At 33.7% G+C, this 15,102-nt stretch overlaps 1 protein-coding gene across 2 annotated transcripts in view; it reads right to left on the bottom strand.

Annotated features, from left to right (window-relative positions):
• Positions 1-5,050: 5,050 nt before the first annotated feature.
• The window catches only part of LOC140436606 (uncharacterized), a 47,335-nt gene continuing 37,283 nt past the window's right edge, over positions 5,051-15,102 (bottom strand). For both annotated transcript variants that reach the window (XM_072525557.1, XM_072525558.1), the window contains one exon: positions 5,051-8,303. In XM_072525557.1, the coding sequence (XP_072381658.1) occupies positions 8,005-8,303 (299 nt within the window). In that variant the 3' untranslated portion in view covers positions 5,051-8,004. The remainder of the gene's footprint in view (positions 8,304-15,102) is intronic.

Raw genomic sequence — 15,102 nt, 5'->3', positions numbered from 1 at the left:
GTAATGCTGTAATTTTGAAGGTTGTTGAAAAGTTTAGAAATACGGGTAATGTATTGTGCAAACGCAAAGGAAACTCAGGGCGTCCCAGGACAGTTAACAACAACGATAACCATGAATGTGTTTTTGAGCGAATCTTGGAAAATCCGAAAGCCAGCCAGACAAGAACAGCGTTTCATCTTGGCTTAAAACGAACTTGCAAAGAATCCTGACGGAGCCGGGTGCATTTTCGTATGTGATTCAGGTACATAAACAATTATATCCCAGGGATTATCACAGTAGAGTGGAATATTGTGCCAGAATTCTTGCATTACAGTATGAAAATGCTGAATTTTTTAAAAATGTATGGTTTTTAGACGAAGCACATTTTCATTTATCAGGCCATGTAAATCGTCGCAGAAATCGATTTCTGGGCTTTGCCAGACCACATGAAGTTCAAGAAGTTCCTTTACATAGCCCAAAAGTGAGTGTTTGTTTCGTGTAGTTTCGGGACACGGAATCATTGGTCCATACTTTATCGAAGGAAATGGTAGGTAAGTCACACTTACTCAACAGATATACATACAAATTTTAACACGCTTTGGCCCGTCGTGCACGTAATTTGCCATTTCGAGACCAATTTTTCCAGCAGGATGAGGCAACTTGCCATACTGCTGTCGCAGTTCGTCAATTTCTTCAGGGACATTTTCCAAACAAATTCTGCACATTCTCCAGACGTAAACATTTGGGACATGGCTAAAACTGCCGTTTTTAAACGGACACCACAAACCATCAATGAGTTAAAGGATCCGTTAGAGCTTTCTTCGCGGACTTGAGACAACCTTTATTCCATAACATTACAAGAAATCTGGAATATTGGTATGAAGTAAATCTTTAGAGAGGAGAAGATCATTTAGAACATGTTATAAAGTGTCAATAATATGAATTTTTTAAAACAATAAAATAATTACAAGTTCAGTACTGTTTATTTTGGGCTATACTGTACTTTCAAACTTCGGAGTTTTATTACGTCGTTTTCAAGGCTTAAACACTCCGTCTGTAAATACCTCCCTGGACTGTTTATTTCTTGTAAAATGTACCCCCATATCCAAGAAATTGGAAATCACATATATTCGAGAGGAAAATTTCAGCAGAGCCCCGTGTTATAATATTTTCCTTGGCGTCACATAATTTTTCTGCAACTTGAACTAATTTATCAAAATACTTCTAAATAGGTTTTACAGCTTCGTGATTGGCACTCCATCTAGTGTCAGCTGTTTTACAGATACACCAATAACTTCCATTAAAATCCCCGATCTATGTGGAGAGGACGAGAAGCAATTATATACACTAAAGTTGCAAAAAACGTTACACAGTTAGGGTTGATTGCAAATGCATGAACTCCACATAAATCAAGACAATGGTTTGCACAAGGCACAAACATGATTTTGCTATTTTTTTTTGATCCTTGTTTGGACACCCTTACGGATGCCTGACATAGTGAATTTCATTATCATAGCCGTAACTCCTATACAATAATTGTAGATCCAATCTATCATTTCCAGTGCATTTATAATATCATCGCTTATTCAATATTTGAATGAGCTTTTTATGTGACTGCAACGTGTGTTACAATGCCAACTAATTTTTTATAAAAGAAAACATAAAGTAAACATAAAACTATTTTATGTTATGTACACTTCCCGTCATATAAAACTGGTACACTTTTTTTTCCCAATGTAAACCTGTGTTCAGACTGGACACAATGGTTCGTGAATCAATTCGTTGTTGCCATCACAGATAACGGAATTTCAGTAAATTTAAATAAAACGTAAAACGTAAAAAATAACGTTCAAAAACGTATAAAGTTTTTAGATAGGTATTATTTTTATTATTAACAGAAAATTATTAACAAAAAACCGTATCTAATAAATTTAATAACCAGAGAGAGGATTGAGTTAAAGTCCAAAATGCTCAACGATATTTTAAAGTTAGGGTATTGGCACAGGGAACATTGGAATGCATCTATTGTAATTTTATACTTCAATTACTTACAGAACACAAACTGTTGACTGTATATTATGTCAATAAGTTTAGTAACAGGCAAACTACCTAAATTAATTTATTATTTATTACATAAACGATAAATCTGAAAAACTTTATTCTACTTTATTCTTTATTCTACGTAGAATATAAACTATAAAATATCCGGGGCGAAAAATGCTTTTCAAAACGTGACAGTATTACATTACAATCCAATATCTCACTGTAATGTTCCTTATGGAGGTTAAATTTACACCCTAATTGTAATCCGTTTTTATCTATAAATAGACTATTACTTTTTTACATTATTATGTATAAAATGTAAACAAAAAACATTTACCTACCCATTAAGATGCATATTTTTTTCAAAATTAAATGATTTACGGTTTATAACTGATAATGAGAATAAAATTAAGCGGAGTAAGTTATCATCATCTGTCTTAAAAAATCGTCTTATAACTGAAAAATGTTGGTTTAGTATCTACAGAGATTATCAGCGCGTGAAAACTTCCCAAACATATCCGAACGATTAAACATAAAAATTAAACATAAAAAATATTGCTTGTCATCAGTCAGATTTGACAAGTTGGTCAAAGTGAATTTTTAAAGATGCCACCCTAATCTATGGATGCCACGTCAGTTAAGTCAGTTTTATAAAACGAGAATAATTTCAAAAATAGATGGTTGGTCTATTCGACAACTGGCTAAAGAGTTAAATAGAAGCAAAACCACAAATCAAAACATTAAAAAAAATGGGAAAACGAGCAGACTTTGGATATAAGGAGAGGGAGTGGGAGACCAGTTATTACTACAGCCCAACAAGATGAAACATTAACTAATTATTTAAGAGCGTATCCCTTCCATACGGCAAGCCAAGCAAAAGTTAATACAAACGTTAATGTTTCTAACTGTAGTTAACTACAGCATTAAGGAGAATTAGAAGAACAGATTTAAAAAATTGTGCAGCCACCCGAAAATACAAATTTAGCGAGGAACATAAACAAAGTAGACTCCTATTTGCTTTAAATTACGTTTTAAATGATCCAGTCAATTTTTGGGACCGTGTAATTTTTACTGATGAAAAAGTATTCCAGTCTCATTATGATGGCCATATTAGGGTTTATAGACCGCCTCGAAATAGGTTTAACGAAAACTATATTTTATCAAGTGATAAGTCCGGACGGTTCTCTGTAAATGTTTGGGCTTGGATGTATAGAGGGGGTTTAGGAATGTGTTGGAGAATTGAAGGACGATTCAATACTGAAACCTATTTACATATATTACTTAATGTGATGTTGCCATCGGTTAGGAAAATTTTCCCCAAAAATAATCTAATTTTCCAGCATGACAACTGTTCCATCCACACAGCCCACCGTGTACAGGATTACCTTATGGAAAATAGCATTGAAGCTCTTCCATGGCCCTCTAAAAGTCCAGATATTAATCCAATAGAGAACGTTGTTTGGGGACTTATGATCAACAAAATCTTCTTCTTAAAGTGCCTATCCGTTCCGGACGTTGGCGATCATCACGGCTATCTTCACTTTGCTTATTGCAGCGCGGAACAGTTCAGTGGTAGTCGTGTTATACCACTTTCGCAAATTTTGAAGCCAGGAAATGCGTCTTCTTCCCGGTCCTCTCTTACCATTTACTTTCCCTTGGAGAATCAGCTGGAGAAGGCCGTAACGTTCTTGATCAACAAAATACAAAAATTAAATGTAGTTCCCCAAGACAGGGATCATTTATGGACCATCATTGAAGAAATCTGGGAAAGCTTGGCCGAAGATGAAAATTTGTCACTAATTTAATAAACTTAGTTCCCAGAAGATTACAAGAAGAGATTAATAATAATGGAGCTATGACAAAATATTAACTTTTCAAATTGTAATACATATATTTAAATTCCACACTTGTTCACTGCAAAAATTATTCATTTTTTATTAATTTCAAATTAAATTTTAAAATTTTCCAGTGGGTTTTATTTACCGTAGTATTCCACAACTCGATACAGTTTTGTGCTACACTTTACGAGAAACCAATTACACCTCTCGATTTGAAATTAAACATAATAATTTAAAGTCATGTCTAGATTTATTCTCTATCATTCTTTTTGAATTGAAATATTTTCATAAATTATAATAAAACAAAAATCAATGTATGGGTACTGAGATAATGGAAAATTTCAAAATTAATAGAATAATTAAGATGTATGTTTAAATATAAATGTGATTGACTGATCGAGAATGCTCGATATTGTTTTAGTTTTTAATAAACTAAAAACCTGCGACCTGCAGCACAGCCCTGCTTTTAGCTGGTTTGATATATTTTCGTTGAACTGGCAACGTTGCCTTCGAAATTAGAATAACACATGTGAAAAGCTCAACTTACACAACTTGAAAAACACGATTTTCGGTTATAGGAGTTGTACCAATTTTTTATGACGCGAACGGTACCAGAGTGTAGTTTTATATGTTTAAATTTTTTTTTTTTTTCGTTATATCTTAATTTTTATGCCAATTTGAAGGCCTCACATATCAGACATAGTTACGCCACTGGGTGCGATGAAAGCTGCTGTTTGAAAGATGGTTTAGCATTTTTTTTTTTCGGTAACATTAAAAATGTTTTAGTAATCAGTCTCTTGGAATAATCCTGATCCGCACATTTTTTGAAGGGATTTAGTAGTCAATATTTACCTTTATAGTTAGTAGGTCGATTATTATTTTTAGTTCAGTTGATATATATTTTCCATATGAGTTTCTGTTTTTTCGTCTTCAAGTAGCTACTTAATGTATTATCAATGACTGTTTGATCAATGGACCTGTATGGTCCATTTATTTCTGTTATCTCTTTGTACATACTAAACATGTTTTTCTTTTTCTGCAATTCCTCTATGTCAAGACATTTTTTGTGCATAGATTCCGTTCTAATGCTTTTATTGATTTTTTATTCATCAATATATGTTTCTAAAAGTCACCCTCTTCGGTGAGTAAACAAATAAAGGTAAAAAAAAATAGATAAATAAAAGTCGAAAAATGAGAAACTATATAATACATGTTAAAGGAAACTTGTTTACATGTCTATCTAAGGAAAGATATATTAATTACTTTTTAAACAGCATTGGCGCCAAAGACTTAAACTTATATTTGCAACAAAAAATGTAATGTTGTAGCAAGCAATATGAAAGAAAATACACAATACTAATAGATTTTTCCCAGTATAAATTCAATAACTTTTGTTTGACAATAACGCGTCAAAAAAAGACGAAGTACTAAATATCATACAGTGGGTGATCAATTTTAGGTAAAATGGAATTTTTGATTAAAATATTTGAGTTATATATTTAGTTTTTATTTCTATTTTAGTATGTATCAAATTTTATGAACTAGTAATAAATAGACTGGTAACCACTTGTTGCTGCAATATACACTCGCGATCATAAAATCCGGGTCACCTTGAAAATCACCGATATTTCATTTTTAACGAGCTTTATCGTAAATAATAATAACACAAATACAAACTAATGAATATTTCTGAGAATTGTTGCGGTTTCCTTTGTAACAAAGAATTCCAATAGTGCCGATTTCGCGGTAAAATGCACACTTACCAAAATGAACGCTACCTGTAACTCCGCTTGTTTCAAATGTCTCATTTGTACTTCGACTTTCTGTTCAAATGAAACGGACAAACGTTTATTATTGCCACCATTAGTGTTTATTAGTGCCATTATTAGTGTTTATTTTTTGACAAAAATGCCTTTGACTGTTTGAAACGGCACAAATTGTTGCACTCGTGGAAGACGGTCACACTCAACGGCAAGTCGCAAGAACTGTTGGTGTAAGCCTTTCTACGGTTCAACGAGTACTTCAACGCTTTCAGGAGGCAAGTTTGCTAACCAGGCGACCTGGCTCTGGACGAAGAAGAACGACCAAGGCACTAGATGACCGTTTCCTTGTGTTTGAGACTTTACGAAACCGGACCTCAACTGCGGTTATGCATTAAAATCGTCTAGAGGGAGTACGAAATAGCAATTTTAGTGTTGCAACAGTCAGAAGAAGACTTCGTTCTTCTTGACTATCTTCTCGGGTAATGGCTAGAGGACCGCCACTTCGCCATGTGCTTCGAGTTGCATGACTAGCTTTTGCTCGACAATACGCGCATTGGGGAATTAACGATTGTAGCAAAGTTTTATTCTCAGATTAATCCCTTTTCTGCCTAACTGGATCCGATGGACGTGTAAGAGTTTGGAGGAGAACCGGTGAACGATTTTCACAAGCTTGCATTGCTCCAAGAATGCTATTTGGTGGAGGCTCGGTCATGGCTTGGGGAGGTATATCTTCCGACTTCCACACAGAATTACCCTTCATCGAAAATGGGTCCCTAACTACACGAAGGTACATTACGGAGATTCCGGAAGAACATGTTATGCCCCATGACAGGGCTTGGAGAAAACGCCGTTTTTATGCAGGACAACGTGCGACCGCACGTTGCCAGGATCAGTATGTAATACTTGGACGAAGTTGGAATTACGAGGGTACCCTGGCCAGCGAGGTCTCCGGACCTGAATCCCATCGAACATATCTGGGACGATTTGAAAAAACGTATTCAAACCCATACACCTCCTCCTAACAACGCACAGGAGCTTAAGGATCTGTTAGTGAGAGAGTGGAATAACATACCACAACATGTAATCCGGAGAAAAATTGAGAGTATGCCCCGTCGTCTGCAAGAGGTTATTAGATCAAGGGGAGGCAATACACGATATTGGTCATTGAAATTTCACTGATTTTTTACCACGTTCTGTATTTTCCATTTTTTTTTCGTATGTCTGTTTTATCAACAATTTGATTTGTTTTCTGTTTTTTTCAATAAAACAATAAAAAACCATTTTTTTTTCTTTCAAAACAAACATTGATGACAAATAAAAAATACATTAGCCAAAAAAAAGGTAATTACTGCACCAGAGGCAAAAATATTTAAGAAACTTGAAATTTTCAAGATGACCCGGATTTTATGATCGCGAGTGTATATTGTGAATTACAATTTTGGTAAAAGATGCGAAATTGCGTATTTTCACCCCTAGTCGCCGAATTCGTCCAACCAGCGATACGATTGGAAGCTAGAAATTAATTCAGTGGCGTATCTGCCAAGTGTTAGTATTTAAAAAGGGAGATGGATAATATTAAAGGTAAAACATCTCAAGCAACGGGCGAGTTCATAATATTTTCCTCTGTGTTCAAATTTGTAAAACAAATGTATGTAAAATAAGTTTATGCAACAGTAGCCTGTAATGTTGTCGCCTATTTTGAGTTCTTTTAAGTCTCTTTAGGTCTCCATTTTAAATTAAGAAACTTCAACAATTGAAAACTTTATTTCAACTGACTTCAATAACACAAACAGTGTGTTTTACATTGTGTAATAACATTGCTTCATTGCCACGATGTATTATTTCAATGCAGTTAAAATGGTGTTTAAAATCTGCGCTTCAAAACATAAACAACACTTTTGGCGTTTATTGCTGTAATCCAGGCATTCACCTTGTATCATTGTTGTCATATTCAGTTTACAAATCAACGGTTGCACTATTTATTGTACTAAATTTTGTGTCATTGCTAATTAAGCAGTTATATCGAGCTTGTTATATCCAGTCTACACCTAATTCGATTGAAAACCTTTGGAAGTTGAATAATCAAGAAATAACCAAATATCCGATGGAATTTTTACCATCAATATCGGCTCATCAAGGACATCATAGAAGTTTTGTACCAGAGCCTAATAAAGTTATCACCCAATGTAATCAAGGCATCAAGGCACATATTTGGCTGGTGTGCTGTGATTTGGCGTTGCCAAAACATACCTAGTACGAATATGATCTCTTTTCAGAATTATTATTAAATCGTTTAACCCTAAAATCCCCAGTCCAACTTTACAAACTAAAAAAATATTTCACAAAATAGTATAGTAAGCTTTCCTACCAATTCGAGCATTTTATGTGCATTGCAATTGGTGGGAGTAAAGACGCGACGCGGGAAACATGTCTCCGCAAAATTCGCACGGGAGTTCTTCGTCGTCGAGAGAATTTCGTCTGGGTTCGACGTAGTAATCGTCATCCTCCGGAGAAGATCTTCTTCTAGGATTGAATCTGGCCAGATCTGGGCGGCAGCCAGACTCGTGCTGGATGAGGTCTTCGTGGGGTACGGGTACGTTGCAGAACTCGCATGGGATGACCAATTCCGTTGGTGGATTGCGACGCCTGTAAGCTGGCATCGGTGGAGGGCTTGTTGGGCCTGGAAGTATTAAAAATTAGAATTATTTTGTATTGCTAAATCAGTGTTCGGTTAATAAAATAATATATAATAAACGCACGTGCAAAACATACAATATTATACCTCATTTCTTTCTAATACTTGTACTAGATACCGACAAAAAATGTATGTCCCTGATTAGGGGCCAAAGAAAATCAAAATGAACATTCATTCATTTATATTCATATACAGTACAATTCCTCTTAACCGTTCACCTCGGGTCTGCAGACCTGGCCGGTTGACGTTTTGGCTGGTTAATCCGACGTGTACTTACAATATGTACTTATAACATAATAACATGTTTATTATGTCAGTATGTACATATGTCTTTATTTTAGAATCTTCCTCTTTTTATGTAGACATGACTCCATCTGTTTTTCAATGTGCCTTCAGTAAGTTTTTGTTCCATCGTTTTCTTGGTCTTCCTACTGATCGTCTTCCTATTGGGGAACCGTCTCTTGCCGTCTTTGCTACTCTATTTGTTGTTATTCGGCTTATATGATCGTTCCATTCTACTCTTCTATTTATTACCCAGTTCTTGATGTGTTCTTCTAAGTGTTTTCATTTCTGCTGTTTCTAACGTCCTTTTGTTCTCACTGTGTCAGGTCTTGTTTCTGACGCGTATGTCATTATCGGCCTGATGACTGTTTTGTAAATTCTGCCTTTCATTTATTTCCAGATATTTTTATTTCTCCATATTGTTTCATTCAGGCAGCCTTGACTCTGCTTGCTCTATTCACTTGATCTTCCATTATTTTAGGATTCTACTTTAGGATCCATTATTTCTGAGGTTGATAATACATTATTGTAGAGAATATGTATGTATATGCAAACTGAATGAAATTATAACACTAAAACACCAGCAGAAGAACAACAAGGTTTAAGGTCGATAAGATCATGCACCGACGCTATATTTATAATGAGGCAAGTGCAAGAGAAATCATTAGAATACAACAAACCGGCATATCTATGTTCCGTGGACCTTAAGAAGGCATTTCACCGGGTCAAATTAAAGGAGGTTATCCACTTATTGTACGCAGGAGAGATACATCTAAGAGTAATCAAAACGATCGAAAATATTTACCAAAACAACACAATAAAAGTAAAAGTGGAAGAATAACTAACCGACCCTATTAAAGCTGGCAATAGGATAAGACAGGGAGATTCCCTGAGTCCTCTATTGTTCAACCTGATTTTGGATGAAATAATAAAAAAAGTACGAACTAAAAAAGGATACCAAATGGGAGAAAAACAACTTAAAATAATCTGCAATGCAGACGAAGCAATACTACTCTCTCAAAGTGAAGACGATTTACAACGTATGCTGCACCAATTTAATATAACCTCCAGAAATTTTAACATGTTAATTTCCCCAAAAAAGACTAAATGCATGGTTACAACAGCAAATTTACTAAGATGTAAATTGGAACTGGAAGGTCAGATAATAGAACAGGTGATAGGGTATAAATATCTAGGCATCACATTATTTAGCTACGGAAAGCTCGAAACTGAAGTGGAAGATCAAGTGAATCAGAATTTACAAAACAGTCATCAGACCAATAATGACATACGCGGCAGAAACACGACCTGACACAGAGAGGACAAAAAGGATGTTAGAAACAGCAGAGATAAAAACATTTCAAGAGACGGTTCCCCAATAAGAAGACGAGCAGTAGAAAGACCACGCAAACGATGGAACGACAACTTACTGGAGGAAAATTGAAAAACAGACAGTCATGTCTACATAAAAAGATGTATAAAAAAAAGAGATGTACTTTTTACATATTTATGTAGGGTAATTCTGGTATAGATGGACCACTGGGATAGTTGGACCAGTGGCATAGTGCACAAACCAGCCGTCATAGGCCTCTGGCGTCAATGTCATGTGCCATGGCGGTAGCAAGTAGTTCGCTGTTGTGTTTCTACTAAGTTTACTTTGTTATTTCCCGAGTTTCGAGACAAAACTAAATTAGGTGAGTCAACTTATAACCTTAAAGTTTAAGTATTTAACTCTATTCGAGTGATGAACCACAGTAGTAAAACGCATAAGGCTCATACTGTGCTGGTTCATCTATCCCGGACACACGGGATAGATGGATTACTTCTTTTTGGGATAGTTGGATCAATTTTTCTAAAACAAGACAAAATTGGTTATATTTAGGTTTTTTTATTTTTAGAAAATGCCGACCGATTACAAAAGAAAGGTTAGATCGACAAGAGACTCATGGCGTGAGGAAGACTTGAAAAATGCTGTAAAAAAAAAGAAAAAATAAGTGTCTTGGTATTAATGAAGTTACAATATACCCAAGACCACCCTTAAAAGAAAAATCAAAAAGGACATATTAAGTACAGGTTTTTTGGGGTGTAACTTCGTACTCGGGACAGAAAATTAACGCAAAATTGTAAATCACATTAAAAAACTACAAGCTAGTGGTTTCACACCAAGCACTAAGGTCAATGGTGTTCAGACTAGCAAATCAGCTGGGTCTTCAGCATACTTTTAACTTTGATAATGAAATGGCAGGGTTTGATTGGCTTCAGTCTTTTTAAAGAAGAAGCCCACAGCTCTCTATAAAAAGAGCCGAAGGAATATCCAAAAACAGGGCGTTCGGAATGAATAAATCTGTTGTCAAGGAATATTTTGATTTACTGAAGGAAACTATGACTAAAAATGATTTAGTTAATAAGCCAGGTCATATTTTTAACATGGATGAGGGTGAATTGCAACTAAACAACAAACCAGGACAACTTATAGCTGTGACAGGATCTAAATGGGTCAGTACTATTACTTTTGGAGAAAAAGGAGAGATAATTTCTGCCGTGAGCTGTTTCAATGGCGAGTGCAACTACATTCCGCCCTATTGCATTTTCAAGGGAAAAAACAAAAAAGAGGAGTTCAGTGATGGCATGCCTCTAGGACCTGCTGTTATAATGAACCAAAAGTTGGCTTATTTGAACTCACGAATTATTTTTTGACTGGCTTAAATAAAACCCACTTGTCTACATGAAATTGTTAGAATAGGTCAAAATACAACCTCGTCTACTGACAAAGACAGCAACACTACTAACAACCATGATACTGCTATTGATGACAACGTTGCAATACCCAGCACTTCGAAAGACATAACTCAACTACCTCAGCGTGAAATAGATGAAACTAAAAGTCTTACACCTTTCAAAATATTGGCGGAGTTGAGACCAATTCCAATTTTGAAGAAAAAGGTAACTGCTCGTGGCAAGGCTGCAAGTATAGCCAACACTTTAAACTCACCGGATTCAATCGGACATATTTTACATATCAAGGAAAAGACAGAAAAGCTATTGAAAAAAAAAGACTTGAAACCATGAAAGATCGATGCTTGATCGAAAAAATGAAGACAGACCTAAAATAAAGAAAAGATCAACTTAGCTAAAAGGGTTATTGAATAGAACCTCCACCTGCTTCTCCATTTTGTAAGGACAGTGACGATGAAGATGAAACCCTCATTTTAAATGAAAATGAATGTGTAGGTTGCTTTGAAGACTACGACAAAACGATTAAGGCAGAAGATTGGGTCAAGTGTGTCAAATGTTCCTGTTGGATGCACGAAAATTGCACAAAATATGGCGAACTTTGCAATGATTGTGGGAAAAGAGAACATAAGAAACAAAAACTTGTGAAAACTAAGATTAAATAAGAACAAGACTAAAATCTGTGTTTCACTCAGATTTTAAAAATGAAATGTAATAGTTACACACTTCTTGTTTGATTTTGTAACGCATTCTTAGAAAAACGTTTATAATTTCACCTATGATGTATTAGAATATATTTCTTTCAAAATATATTGCAATACACTACATTAATAGAATTGCTTGTGTTTTCTTGTATAGTAAGCTTAAATATACTGGTCCAACTATCCCCTATAGTGTGGTCCATCTAACCCAGAGGATATGGGATAGATGGACCACATGCAATTTTTTAAAAGTATTTTTAATTTTACATATAACAAATATAAATGAATTATTTCGACAAATAACCAACATTTATTACAACAAAATGTCACAGTTGCTGTTTCATAGGAATAGGAGCAATAACCACGAAATAATGCCAATATTAAAAAAGGTGGTCCATCTATTATACCGAAATTACATCCTATGTATTTCATATTTAATACATCAATGTGGTACCATATACACAAATATAAGTTTAATTATCTTTTGAAAAAATCTGTGATCTTCTGTTTTTAACGTTCAGCAAATTTCTGAATGCGTTATCCTTTCATTTTCTCGTCACCAAAATATCTAATGCTGTTGACTTGTGTTGCTACTCAATGTATTTTAATGCAATTTCTATTGCATTATTGGATTCTTCATGAGAAACTATTTTCTCCTCCTCATCGTTACTATCCTTCGAATTTTCCACGGGTTCTTTGTTTTCTATGAAATCTATGATTTCATCAACATTCAAAATTTATTTTCAAGGTAAAAGTCATAACTTATCATTGATCCAATTGTATAATGCTTCGTATACCCAATAACTTTTGAAGATCTTGTAGAATTGATATGTGTTCTTGTAGAACTGTTCATAACTAGATTCTCAACATCTGGCCAAAGTTTTCTCCAAAATTTAACTCCAATTTTTAACAAACCTTGAAGAGAGCATTTTTTATTACTTTTTCTGTTTTTTCAATGCTTTTCATTGTTTTGCCTACATTTGTTTTGTTTATTTCTTTATAGCATCCCAGTCTACTTTATTGTTGCGCTTCCAAAATAATCCTTGTGTCTAATACTGTCCATCATTAAAAATCCAATAGAGAATGTTTTTACTGACTGAAAATAATCTTCACTGAACAAATAATTGAAGCCAAAGCATTAAGTATAGAGGTAATTAAACAGGTAAAATAAATGTTTTTGTTAATAACTGTATTTTCATTTAAGTGAGACCAGAAAAATGGAGGACTTATGTTAAGTAGCCAATGTCAATGTAAGAACATATTCTATCATTATTATATTAAATGATGAATAAGATTGTTAATTGGATTAAGGCTTGTTTAAGCTCTGATTTATTAAAGCACAGACAAATTTTAATTACACGGTCACCAATCAAAGCACTCCAATAGTAGGTACTATTTTTTACAATAAGCGTATTAATCATTTGCTCGTCGAAAAAATAAAACTTGCGGAAGAGTTCTAGCAAGACACACATTTTATTTATAGGCAATAAAGTGTGGACGACCGTTAATGAGGAAATCAGATGTAAAAACTCTGGGAAAAATTATGCCAGAAGCGAAATGGCCCGAATATATTGTTTTATTAAATCGTATTTCGGATTTGGACACAAATCAAAATATGATTTCTTGGCCTGACAATTAAAAAAAAAATGTACTTTTTTTTAAAGTTTGTTTAAATTCTAAAATTTAAGAATTACAAGTAATTTTTTTAGTTAAAAAATAAATTTATTTCTCAATCTAGTCTCTGTTTAGTTTAAAATACTTTGTTCAACTTTTCTACAATAGGCAGGCTCAATTCCAAAGTACATTTGCGAAAAGTTCTTAAAGTATTTATATATATATATATATATATATATATATATATATATATACATATATATTAAATAAATAAAAAAAATAAATAAAAAATTGTAAAACTACAAAAAAGAAAAAAAACACTACAAAACAAAACAGTCCAAAATATGATGCACTTATAATTAAAAAAACCACTAATTATGTATCTTTGTAAAATTAGAGCAAGATTATGATTGTATACCTTCAACGAAAACAAGGAGCATTCCTTTAAAACTGATGCTTTAAAACTATAATAATTCCATAAAGGTAAGGTGACGAATGGACATAACTCCGAAACCAATAATCCTCAAAAACACAAACACCTATATGTTCATTTATTTTTACATGAAAATGAGTTAATTCAATTTCAATAATTCAATTTTTTTTAATTTACATATTAGAGGTCTCGTCCTGTATATAAATTTTTATTGCGCATTATATTGGAACGGCAGTTATATCCTATTATATCCTATTCTATACATTCCAAGCAAAGTTTTTAATTAGCTAAGATTTATTTATGGATTTATTATTATTTAGTACAAACACTATGGAATTGGAATGTTTGTTCATTTAAAATACCGCTCCCTCCTAGAATCTTTTAAGTGTTGACTGCGAGATAAAAAATTTTACTGGCAATTGAAATCAGTCATATTCGGATAAGTAATTTTGCTATAAGTTCCTGTGGCAGCCAATAGTTTAATTTTGTGAAGATTTATCATTAAATAGTGGAAATAGTTTAAATAGTTCTAATAGACACGAGTTCTATTAACACGTTCATATTTATTGGTAAATGAAGGTCCTAGATTATCACATACTGAAGTACTCATTGCCACAGAATACGTAGCATAATATGTTTGAATGCCTTCATTTGCCAATCGTCTTACTGTTGGTAACGAAACTCCTAACGCCTCGGCAACACGCTAAAATGTATAGTATTTTTAAAATACTATTAATATTTTTTAGAATAATTTAAAACTTCTGGTAATAAAGTTGTCCCAGCTTCTTTTTTTAATTGAAAATAATTTAGTAATATCTCGGTATATCTTTCTCGGTGTATCTCGGCATATTTAAAATATTTTTATGACAATAAATACAAAATTAAATTTTTACAGTAAAATGTCTGAAAATACTAACCTGGAATGACAATGATCATTTTATCAGTTGACATTGTGAAAGTAGCTACTGTCACGATCGAGACCATTTTGTCAAATTATATTTATGAGCATCATTGATCGGAT

Source organism: Diabrotica undecimpunctata, chromosome 3, assembly GCF_040954645.1.
Source record: "Diabrotica undecimpunctata isolate CICGRU chromosome 3, icDiaUnde3, whole genome shotgun sequence".
NCBI lineage: Eukaryota > Metazoa > Arthropoda > Insecta > Coleoptera > Chrysomelidae > Diabrotica > Diabrotica undecimpunctata.
The sequence above is the reverse complement of the archived record's forward strand: the minus strand, read 5'-3'. Positions and strand labels throughout refer to the sequence as shown.